The following is a 12,867-nucleotide window of genomic DNA, read 5'->3' on the forward strand; positions in this document are numbered from 1 at the left end:
ACACTTTCAACTTCCCAGGAATCTAAACTGGCAACCACCACCACAAAGGCCTGTAAAATGTTCCCAAGTCCACCCTGGTCACTAACAGGCTGGCATGTGCAACCAACTACTATTTGCGTCCGCAGCGGTAAAGGGCATCTGTTAACAATGGACGATGCAGAACGGAACCCAGAGCACTCCAGACCCAACGCCACAGGGCTTGCTCTGAAGGGGAAAGTTATGAATCATTTCCGTCCTCAGACACATCATGCTGTTCCGTTAGTTCTTTTCCTGTTCAAAGAGAAAAAAAGCAAAACAAAACAGCCTTGCCTGAAAGGGAGGCTTCATAGGCCGCCTTCAGCAATTCGATTTTCTCCGAGTGGCTGGCTTCGATTTCCAACTTAGAGGTTTCATGGGCAGCATTTAAGTTGTCGAACTGTAGGAAACAAACAAAACTGCAGTTTAACAGGAAAACCGGAAGTCCTGAGTTGAGTGAGCAGCAGTGACATTAGGGGACAGCACACATAAGCCTGTGCTGCAGTTTAAGGGCCACCTGGCCCATTGAAGGATGGGTAAAGGACCACCCGACTGGGATTCGCCCCTCCCAACTCTCTGCTCTGTCCCTCCCCTAGGAACAAGACGCAGAAGCTCTCTGGGAGACGCCAATGGAAATGGCTGGGTCCCTCAGAAGGGACGAGCATGTGTGTCGCAGTGACAGGACAACACACGCTCCATGCCAGGCACGTCAGCGGCTGCATCCTCCGTTCCTACCACGTGCCCGGCCCGGAGGGGGCACTGTAAATATTTACTAAACGAAAACTGAGTTTAAAAAGAGCAGCCAGGAAATGAAAAAGAGGCTTATGATACGCTGTTAAATGAAAACAATATCGGTTATTAAACAAGTGCCATTGAAAAAAAAAAAAAGAAGAAGTGTAAACCAATGGTTTGGCAGCACAACACGGGATGCTCACAAGCGGATTATTTCTGGGTAGCGGAATAAAGGGTTTTTCAAAAATTGATCTTCTCCTTTCTTTTTTATTTCCTTTCTTGCTCACCATATTTACATTGCTTTGGTCATAAGAAGAAAAAATTTAATTTAAAAATATGTTTTTCACCTATTAAGCTAAAAAACAAAGAGCAACTCATCACAGGGGGTGAACAACAATCAGAACTCAAGTAAACAGCCCGGCCAAGAGCACGCTCCAGTTCCAAAGGCACAGACCTGCTCCTGCAGCTGAGTTTTGTACTTCTCTGCTTCTTCGATGTAAGTGTCCCGAAGCTTTTCATACTCCCTCGTGTAAAATTCCTTGAGCCGGTTCTCTCGCTCTGTCTTATCGGCCTGGTGCTGCTGGACAAACCCTTCGTAGGCTGCTTCTAACTCGTTCCTGGCTTTCTCCAATTTCTCACAGGTGGTGGAAGCAGTGACTGAAAAGAGATGAAAAAGAAAAAAGAAGGTGACATTTCACGTGTTCCATGTCCTAAATTCCTAACAGTCACGCACGGCTGTGATGCCACCAGATGCATAAACACAATAATGTCCCTGCTCTCTGGGGACCAGATCTTCAAGCGTAACAGTATGGAACTGAACTGTGAAAAGGAACAAGAGGAAATTGATCTCTGGCAGCAAAACACAAACCAACAACAACAACAACAACAACAAAAACAAAAAAAAAACCAAAAAACTGACTACTAAGCAGTAAGAGAAGAACTTGAGAGCCGGGTTGCCAAGTCAAGACCCTCCTTTTGCATGATGACGAGTCAGTACAGTAGCCACCAAGACAGGAGCCTCTAATTGGCTGTGACATTACCAAGGACAAGTTAGTCCCCTCCTGGCCACCGAGTGCAGAAACTCGGACACAGAAGCAGCAGGACAGACTGGGGAGAGGAAACAAGAGCACCGTCAGCTTGTACTTAATTTGACCCGATTTCAGACTGTTATTTCAAATGTACAGTAATAAAAACAAGGTATTAGAACATAAAAACACGAGAACGTAAAAAGTTTTAGGAACAAACACATTTTAAAAGTGCCAATATGAATCTGTGGAAAAGTTAACATATTTTAAAAGGGCAAAGTAATTTGATGAACGTAATTTAAAAACAGAGCATCCCCCCTCTTTCCCCACTGCCACCCCAAACAGAAGGACTAACACCACAACACACGGCAGAACACATACAGAGACACGTGTACGCAAACTGTAATTATCCCAGATGATCTCCAAGTTCCCGGGACGCTTGACTTCGGCCATTTCTGCCTTCCATCACCGATGTGTGAATACAGGTACAGGGGAAGCTACTGTCCCTGTCACTGGGATGCACGTTCTCAACACCCCAGAGTGCCCCTGGAGTCACACAGAATGGTTACTGGTTAGTCTGTTAATCTTGACCTCTCGTTTGGTAAGGAACATGTATTTTGGGAGTTGTGGAAGGAAAAAGATTGTTTTAGGGCAGAGAAAAGGGTAGTTTAGACTAATGATTATTCTCCTTAAGAAATATGAAATTGGCAGGTTCCCCGGACAATTTAGCTACAATATAGACTTTTTTTCCTCAGGAATATGCCAGGTGGTGGCAGAAATACCGGTCACTTGTTCCAACTCAGTTCTCTTTCAGAGGCGAGAAAGAGGCCATATTGGAATAATGGCAGCAAGAATCTGCTGAAGAGAACCCTTAAAAAAAAATCAAATAAATCCACTAATGTTTATTAAAGGGGAGAGGAACTAACACTTAAAAAGCAAACAAACAAACAACTACTACTGGATGCGTGGCACAGAATGGGGCTCTGTACGTGTCCTCTAGTGTAACCCTCACAGAGGTCTTCTGAGAATCTGATTCCTAAACGTATCCACTAGGAAACAACATGGAGGGAGCAAATAGTCCGCCCAGAGTAGCAGAGCTAGAAAGTGGCGGAGGATGGGTTTTGGTGAGCAGTTTGAATTCTGATTCTGTCTACACCAAACGCTGGGGCCCTTCGTTCCCACCAAGCTGCCTCTCGTGCTGGGGGCCAGGGAGGTCCATGGCGGGGCCTCTCCTGGGAGGCTCCCTGCGGGATCGAGAAGACATGACGCAGACACGCGAGAAGCAGCAGGACTGGGCGGGTACCAGGGGCCCCGCCAGTGGCACTCAACGTGGCTCACACCTAGTTACAGTGGACCAGAAAGTTTGGTCAGATTTTTAAAATAATTTCTCAAGAAAAAAAAATTGTGGTAAAATAGATAAAACATAAAGCTAACCATATTAATTATTTTTAAGTGTATAATTCAGTCTCATTAAATACATTCACATCACTGTGTGACCATCACCACCATCCATCTCCAGAACTTCCCCCTGAAAAACTGAAACTCTATGCCAATTAAACAGTAACTCCCTTCCCCCATCCCCCGGCAGCCACCATCTTACTTTCTCCATGACTCTGACTGCTCTAGAGACCTCGTGTAAGTGGAATCATCTAGTACTCAGACTTTTGTAACTCCTTATCTCACTTAGCATAATGTCCTCGAGGTAGATCCATGTTGTAGCATGTGTCAGAATTTCCTTCATTGTCAAGGCCAAGTAATACTCCATCGTATGTATGTGCCACATTTGGTTTATCCACTTATCCACTGATGGACACTTGGCGTGGCTTCCACCTCTTGGCTGTTGTGAATAATGCTGCTAGAAACACGGTGGTTCCAGCCATGTGACATAAATAAAAACCTGGTATCGAGGGTGAAAACCGCATTCCAACATGAGAAACAGTGGGAGATTGCACACTGTGCTCTGGGGACTGAAACACTCACAGAGCAGAAAAACTAAAGACCCAAAAAGACACTGGATGGAGGCCAGATGACAGAGGCCATTGCATGGGACATCACTGACAACTCAGTCCTTTGGGACTAAATATGAGAAGTTTTTTACTTAAAAGGATTTAGGAAAAGATAAGGGCTATCCTGATTGCTAAAGAACACCCTCTTCACATTCACTTTGCCTTTTATGACACTATTGACCACAGGAGATAAAAAGATCCAGGAAGTCAAATGTTAGTCAAATGAATAAACAGAACCTTAGCTTCTGCCAAGGAACCTTCCAATGTACACAACTAATAAAGCCACACACTTTTGCTGAGGGTTCCTTGTGTGAATCCCATATTAGAACTTTAAGTAGGCAACAAAAACACTTTGCAGGCAATCAGTTAAAGGCATCAAGTAGCTTTCTACTCAAGAGAAATCCTGCTTAGACCCAGCCTGTTCTCTTATTTCTCCTGGAATTTCAGATATCAGCAAAGTTTAAAAAAAAAAAAAAAAGTAAAAGCATGATCCGAGCCTGTCTGAAAGCTCGTATCAGAGATAGAAGCATCTAAGTGAACCCAATGACTCAGGAATAAACTAAAAGGGACCACCTTCACGCTTTGGACTAGAAGAGCTTCTAAGCGGAGGTGCATAGTACACTACACCTGCCCAATTGTAACACATCTGCTTATAATCAAACTACCGTCAGCATGAATATACCATATGGTGCATCAGACTTTAAAATCAAATAGGATACACAGAAATCCTTTCCCATCAGCCACCGGACAGGGCTGTTTCCTGTGTTTACCAAAAGAAAAAAAAAACAACGAAGCTCAGATAGAGTGCAGTGTTGTTGGCCGCCAGGAGAGGTGAAGGGAGGACAGAGAAAATGGGTCAGATGGGGGAGCGGGCAGCTCGCCCCTGTCATTCTCATAGCCCAGCGTGGCAGGCCCGGCCCCAGTGACGTCAGCCTGCAGCTGTGCACAGCCCTTTGCTCTGTTTACCATGTGAGCAACAGCTGGGTCGCGGCGATCACTCACACCAACAGCTTTAGTTTGAACTAACTGGACCAGGCTCCTAAGGAAACTATCTAGCATAGAGACTCATGAGATATGTTTGCAAGGATACACGTGTAAATGCTGTATTAAGGTGCTCAGAGTGCTCCTTGTCTGCTGTGACATATTGTGGGGGGTGGGGCAGATGTCACCCCATGATTTTAGGCCATCGACTTCCCCTTGTACTTACCACAACATAGGAGAGAGTTATGGTGCCATCTTTGTGTGTCTCACTCCTGTCCTCAGTCTAGTCTCTTCTCGCACGTGCCCCAGATTCTACTAGCTCTCAATGGATTAGACACCCAATAAAGCCAAAACCAAACAAAGTCTTCTGGAATTTGGAGCAAGCATGTACGGAATTTTCTCCCAGTGCTAAGTGCAATCGTTTGAAAGAAGGTATTACACAAACACAAAACCCACACAACAAAGTCAAAGTGGCCTTTTTGTCCTTGCTGTTTTAATCAGTCCACTGATTTTTAAAAGCATGTATTATTATATGATTTAGAGCACCAAAAAACCACTGCCTGTAGAAGCACTGTTGGATTATAACCTTCATGTACACATTTGCAAACTCGAAAGCTACCTCCAGCAATCTAGCTTAAAACAAGAAATAGTTTTCAGAACTGAAAAAGAAAGAAAAGAAAAACTGATTCATTTACAAAATCATCCCTAAAATGTAAGGCCAACTTAAGATTAGAAGTTAACTATTTTCACTCTGGAATGAATGAACCTGCCCTGGGAAGCCGGCCACCTGCCTTTAGTTCTGTCTTCCTTCATTCCTCTCTTTAACAGCTCACAGTCAATACACCTTTTGGCCTAAACGTAACTTTCTTATCTTACTTCTGCTGTGCCCCACACCCCTAGAACCAGGCGGGGATACCAACACCTCCTGTAGCAGTGTGAGGATTTCACAATATTATTCTTTCAAGGGAAATCCTACCACGGCACACTTCCAAGGCAAGTGACTATGTTGATGACTCTCTTAACACAGAGTCTCATCTGTTTTGAAATGGGAGGTAGGAATATCACTGAACAGGGGAACCAAGAAGCCATTTTTAAAAAGCAAACTGATACTTTGCAGACAGGCAGCAGCCATAGAAGAAAAGGGCAGGACCTAGACTGCCCCACGAACAGGCATGTCCAGCTTCCTGGACCTGTGTTTCCTGAAATGCAAGGAAAAATGACCACCACTGTGCTGCCAACCTTATAGTTTGGTGAGAATAAAGCGAAATACAGAGTTGCTATTACACTTCGTAGAGAAAGCCTACACACGCTGTCTGTGGAATGATCACCTACTCATGAGAGCTCCAGGGTTTGCTTCCCTAAATGTACTTTTTCACATGGCCAAAAAATTTGGCAGACATGAGGTAGGCAAGGGTCTTTTTCCAAATGTCAAAATTAGCTACAAATGGCTTTCTGATCGCTCTTGGGCATTATATCAGTGACTCCATATGATCCGATTTCAAAGTCTTCCACTAATCGTTAACTTTTCCATAACTTTATCAAATCAATCCTCTTAGGAATAGTACCACTTTACCTTTAAAACTCAATTCATACTTCAAACGTGCTCTAGCACGTGTTGTGTCTCGTGATATGGCAATGCTTTGAGTTCATAAAATAGGCATTATCACAAATCTCATTTTGCTAAAGAGGCAAGGAAATGGCAGAGCTGGATCTAGAACTCCCAGCCTCTTCGAGAGCCTCAGCACAGAGCACCACACAGCATCTGACTGGCTGTTTTCCCAACGAGAGATGAAGAGAGAAGTTATTATAATTCATATACACAATGGATGCCTTGACGTAGCAGGGCTTAATGCTCTTGTGGAAGCCTTGCTGAAAAGACTGCAAGATAAAGCAGGTACAATATGACTTTTTTTCTCCCGACAACACTGATTAGTCCTGACGATGTCTTAACTCGCAGGCAGGAAGATGGTCTGGCCCAGGCAGCCTGTCTTCCTTCTTGCTCTTCGAGCCCAGGTGCCAGCGGGGCCTTCGCTGAGCCTGGAGCTGTTCCCTGCCCATGCCCTTCCTCCCACGCCCGAAAAAAAGTCTCAAAAGCCTTTGCTGTTTTTCAGCTACGCACCGGCCAACAACATACTGCAAAACAGATGCTCGTCTTATCACAACAGCAAAGACTGCATGTACAAACGAAAACATTTAGGACTAAAAGTGGATTGGAGGCAAAAGCATGGCTGAGTAACTGACAATATGTGCTGAGATTCAGGCCTGAGAAAAATGAGGCAGGCTTGAAAGAAACTGCATTTCAATAAAAAAAATTAATTTTTGTTGTTAATAAAAAGTTGATTGAGTCTATTCTGCCTTTCCTCCTCCCTGATAAATTACTTTTCGGGCACAAGGGTCAAAAGAGCTGGTAAACACCCCGGCATAAAATTTGAAAGCCTAATTGTAAGAATGGACTCGATTCAGTTGCAGCCATTTGGTATTTTTACTGTGCTTACTTGATTTTTATACAGTTTTTTTTTTTTACATAAAAGAAAAAACATTCTAGACAGCTAGTGCAGGGTTAAAGTGCAGTCCTAGGAGCACCTGCATTAGAATGACTTGGCTGATTATCGAAAATGCAGATTCCTGGACTTTGTCCCCTGCCAACTGGGTCAGAACCGATGGATGCTACAACTGGGAATCTGCATTGTAATCAGGTCTATTTTATTGCACAGTGAAGTTTGAGAACCACCATTCTAGACAAATGACATTAAATTAGGAAAATCAAAAGTTGAGAATCTGGAGTTAGAACAGTGAACAGGACAAGGAAGAATAAATGCTCAATGGACTTTCAGAAGCAGACAACCTTGGTATGTTTGGCCTAAGTCCAAACTTAGGACCAATGTGGATAGGAAAAGAATGAGCTAAGTTCAAGGTGGCTATCAACTCTGTCCTTCCAACAACTCAGCAAGATAAATAGCTCTGTTGCCGTGTACAGTTGGTTTTCATTACATTAATTGATTTTTCATCAAAGCCTGCTTCAAAAAAATCACTTCTGGAATTCTACAACTCAACAGTGACTTAGCTTTAAAGAGTTTTTAAATTACTTGAAATACAGCCTTGCTAAACCAAAATTGTAGACAAAATCAGGACAATGGAAGAAGTAACACATCCCATGAGGTGCCAGGTAGTCTGAAGTTCACGGACGCTGGTTAAGTGTTGATTAGACAATCTGTGTACTGCTTTTAGCAATATACTGTTTTTTGCAAGTTACTTTCCCCAATAGGTAAGACATTTTAATTTAACAGTACTTCTTAAACTCTTGATTAGAAGAAAAAAATATTTCAAAAGTAGCTATCAATGAAAACTAGTGTTTCTTTTGAATAATTTTCAAAAGTTTCAAATAGTTTCATCAAGCTTTCTTTCCCTGCTGTGATTATCCGAAATTTTGTATTCTAGCCAACTTGGGTTCTTGTTCAAGCTCTTTGCTTTCTAGCTCTTTGGCCTTAGGAAAGTTACTTAACTTCTGAACCTCAATTTCTTTTTCTCTCTTCTTCTCTTTCTCTTTCTAAATAAAATGCAAACTAATAGAGCTGAACGCTGTTAAGAGTTGGCAGCCAATACGTGATACTGCTATACCCAGTCCATAAATTTTACACACAAAGGGCAACATCAACTAGCATTTTAGATAATTCTTACGGAAATTCCAGGCATATTTTGTGAATTAAGGATTAAAATCCCATTTGTTTCATAAATAGAAATAATCAGGACTAATGTATAAAAAGATGTGAGTTAGCTATCATGATGGCTAAAAAATAATTTTGAAATACAAAATAGCTTTTGCTACATTAATTTAGATGAAAAGAGTGATTCCAAGGATTAACATTTATGGAAAGCAACAGGAACTCAAAAGATCATAGTTATGGCTCTCTTGCACCAGTTTTTATTTAGCATGATTCTAGAAACAATCAAAATGATATATCTACCCCCTATCCTAGGGGCAAAATGTTTGCTGTGGATATAGAACCATTAAATTTAACTGTAATCTATTTCAAAGGCTGCTACTTTCAAAATGATCTGCTGATTAACTGGGATTGTCAGACATAATATAAAACGTCCCCAAGAGAATGATAGCTCACCTTTATTATTATTCATTCCCAAAGATAGAAATATTCTTTTTAAACAAGTTTATACGAAAACATTTGTGCATAAAAACCACTGAGTATTAGCATATTCTAAGGAGAAAACCACCTTTCCCTAGCTACCATCCTCAGTGGCAAAATCGTTCATTCGGTGAAGTCTAAGCACCTGGTAAGTGCCAGGCACAGGGTGGAAGGGCTACAAAATAAGGAGACATTGGCCTTGCCCTTGAAGAGCTCACAGTCCTGGATGGTGAGAAGAGGGCTATAAACAAATAACCGTAAGAAAAACGTCTTGGGTGTGTACAAAGGACCTAGATAGAGAAGGACACAGTAGAAGATGCAATTTGCTTGAAAGATTTGGGTGAAACTCATCTGAAAACAAGATACTTTATCTAGGACTTAAAAATTGAGTAAATGAGGAGTTTGAGGCGTCAGAGACACAAGGGCAGTGGAAAGCGAGCACGCTTCAGGCAGAGAGGATAACGTGAACGAAAGGTGTGGACGACAGGTACAGGTATGCGTGAACCCAGGGCTGGGACCCGGGGAGGGGGGAGGAGGGAGGGGAGAGGGGGAGGGGGCAGCAGAGGGGGAAGAGTCGACCGGAAGGTTACGGTCGATCAGATCATAAAGAATGACTTTTCCTAAGGCCCAAATGGAGTCCTTCATGTTTGTTAAAAACGTCCAGTCGATGACACACGTCCTATTTACTGTAAGTGCAGGGCTGACAGCACGTGCAGAGACGCAGCCCCAAAGGCAAGGTGACCTGGCGGGCAGCTAACTGCAGGGTCCTCCGGGTGAGACATTATGGGACTCGAATTAGAACAGTAGTGGCCAGAGTGCTGAGGAGGGCTGGACCCGAGTGATATTTAGGACACAGACTGATAGGCATGTGGAGGGGGGGGGGAAAGGAGCGAGACTTCAGTTGTTAGCTTGGGTGGTGAGCGAATGATGATGCCACCACAGAAGCTGCCAGACGGACTCTGAAGCAAAGAGTTTGAACGAGGAGACACCGCACAGCGTTCAGGAAGCAGCGGCTGTGCAGCCGGGAGGGTCTGACGACACTGGCCCGGCTCACCTGGAGGCAGGTGGGCAGGAGATTAGAAAAATGAATCTGTGAGTCGTCATCATATGGGTAGTAGCTTCAACCACAGATCGGGTGGGAAAGCAGCTGATGGTGGAACCCGTGCTACCTGGCAACACTGTTTAAGGGTAAGAGAACTTATGGTACAGCCACTCGACCCGCTTCCCCATAGTCATCGAGCAAGACCGTAACGAAGACACAGGCAACGTGGAAAAGTGCTCGATGTGGCAAGTGACAAAGAGCAGAGCAGCCTGCGATGACGTGTGTGGATCCTGAGAATATCATGCCGTCGCAGGAAGCCAGACACAAAGAGGAGCTACTGAGTATTTCCACTTACGTGACATTCTAGATTAGGCTAAACTAACCTTTGATGATAAAAATTCTATCAGTGTTTGCTTCTGGGGGATGGGGGATCCACTGGAAAATGGCATGAGGGGACTTGCTGGGATGACGGGAATGTTCTACGTCTGATAAGAGTTTCGTAGGAATATAGATGTCTGTCAAAACTGATGCAACGATAAGCATTTCATAGTACAAAAATGACACCTTACTTTAAAAAATAAGAGTACAAAGTTGCATATATTCATATAAACTAAGACAGGGAATATGCAAATATAAAAGTTATGACAGGGTAGTGGAGTTATGGGCTGTTTTCTTCTCCCTTGAGGATTTTCTTTAATTTTTGTATGCTGTTCTTAAATAAAAAGAAACTTCAAAACCTCAAATGACTATAAATATTTACCAATTACCCACAAGAATGGAAAGCATATGTGTTTTTTCCCCATAGGAAGCAGGAAAGAATCTCTACAATTAAGGACTTTACTATCTGAAGACAACAGGAAAACACAAGACACAGTAAACACATCGACATAAAATATCAAGAGATTCCTGGAATGAGGGGACCCTCATGGTTTTGTTTTGAGGAGACTGAAGATTTGGGGTTTTCTTTGAAGAGTTTTTACAGAAGCAAATGGTAGGTCATTTTGTGAGGGGGTTGCGGCTGAGACACGCAGACTGCACTTGAGGGATGTTAGTTCACCTGGCACTTGGGGACACTGGTCAAAGTACGAGTGACATGACAACGGTAAGGTCAGTTAATGACGGGGAAAATTGGAGACTGTGAGAGTCTGAAGGTCAAAAGCACAGAAGACTCTACTTGGGTTTCCGTGCTCCTCAGTTTATGAGTTGTCCTTTATCCTTGCAGTTCTTAGTAGTTTGGGAACCTTGTGTCTCAATTTTCATAGAAAAGATAAGGAAAAATTATCCAATGAGAGACCGATACCAATGACCCCACCATTATTTTGGAGGTTTGGGGGGATATTCTGATGACAATGATGGTGGCAGCTCTCTTCTCTTCCATTGCCTGGGACGGGTCAGGCATGGTGGCATTGTTTCACATACAGTACTGTTGCGTCCGAGCTCCAAGACCACCCAGCAAAATACATGATGACTTCCTACCGCCAATGAAGAAACTGTACTGGAAGAAGTTCTGTAACTTGTAACTAGCTGCGGATGGACAAAAACCTAGACTACTGACCCTGCACACTGAACTCTACTGTGTCAGGGAGGACTCATGGGGTCTCACTTCCATTCAGTCCAAAGAGCCTGTCCTGAGGGGTTTCTGGTAACAGTCTAATTATTATCCCTTTCTGTAGCGTAGTTTATGCCATCACAAAGCAGCCAATGTGGTTAATTACCACACAGCTGTAAAACTGCACACATCTCAATACCTATTATTTAATAGCAGGTGACACTTGGTGCCATCCTTGGAGCAGACAATTACTGCCATTTTACAGAGGATGAAACTGGGACAGCAGAGACTTCATGTGACTTGCTCTAGGTCACCCAGCTACCAAAGATTTGAACCTGGATAGTGTGACAACACAGTCCTAACCACTGTGCTCTGTGTGCCACCTCAATGTTTAAAACTGAGTTTTCAACTTTGCTGTGTCAACCTACCCGTTTCTATCTCAACTAATGCTGAACTAGCCACCCGACTGGCACCTCTGAGCGCATTCTTCCCGCACTGCTTCGTCAGAAGCGTTTATTGGTTTCGCTTCTCTCCACGTACAGAACCAAAACCCTTCCCAAAATGCTGTATACGCTGTCACCGAGCGACTCTGCCTGATCCAGGGGCAGCAAGGACACAACCCCTAAGAGTCGAGCGCTGGGTGGCTGAGCCGTACGGACGGGCCAACCGCTGCATCCTGACACCGTGACCGCAGCAGGAACAGCACACCAGGGCTACTGCCCTTATCACAGATGGAAAGGTGACAGTGGGACAAACCGTTCCGGCTATTTCCTGTCCATCTGGGTGACTCACTGGCGGTGCTGAGTACCTGAGTTGCCTCATTGTGCCGTGCACTCAAATGCAAGAAGAGGAGTCCCCCATTCAAGCAGACTGAATGAGCACCGTGTTCCGTCCTCCTTTCTGCCTTGTCTTGGGAGAGAGGCTGAAACGTGAACCACGAGGCGGGCTCACCTCCACCTCGGCCAGGCTGTTACGAACTCTGAAACACACACACAAAGTCCTCCTTCCTGCTCTTCTAACTCCATATCCGTTATGTTATTCAAGGCACAGACAACAGCAAATCAGGTGGGTCATTTGGATCATCAGAAGGGCAGCGGTCAAGTTCAGCAACATGGCATGAAGCCCTGCCAGTCTTCGAGAGCTGGGCTGCCTCTCAGCTGTGGTTTCCTTGAACTATTTCACAAGAACTCTCAAGTCTTTGGCTCTGAAGTTTCATCTGTCTTAAAATTACTTTTCCATGAAGAGTCCTTCCTTTCCACAGCCTGAAATAAGGTCAGGACTGATGTCTTGGCTGGGCAGTGAGAGCCCCAGAGTCGGCTGTGAGTCTGGCCTCGCCTCCCGCTGGGAGGTCAAGAGAAGAGGGTGCAGAGAGAAA

At 44.0% G+C, this 12,867-nt stretch overlaps 1 protein-coding gene across 5 annotated transcripts in view; it reads right to left on the reverse strand.

The window, feature by feature from the left end:
• The window catches only part of MTUS1 (microtubule associated scaffold protein 1), a 117,379-nt gene that overhangs the window by 9,293 nt on the left and 95,219 nt on the right, over nt 1-12,867 (reverse strand). For all 5 annotated transcript variants that reach the window (XM_045535535.1, XM_045535536.1, XM_045535534.1 and 2 more), the window contains 2 exons: nt 1,202-1,404; nt 310-415 (listed from right to left, as the gene is read on the reverse strand). In XM_045535535.1, coding sequence (XP_045391491.1) covers nt 310-415; nt 1,202-1,404 — 309 coding nt within the window. The remainder of the gene's footprint in view (nt 1-309; nt 416-1,201; nt 1,405-12,867) is intronic.

The sequence above is a fragment of the Lemur catta genome, chromosome 22, assembly GCF_020740605.2.
Source record: "Lemur catta isolate mLemCat1 chromosome 22, mLemCat1.pri, whole genome shotgun sequence".
In the NCBI taxonomy this organism is placed as follows: Eukaryota; Metazoa; Chordata; class Mammalia; order Primates; family Lemuridae; genus Lemur; species Lemur catta.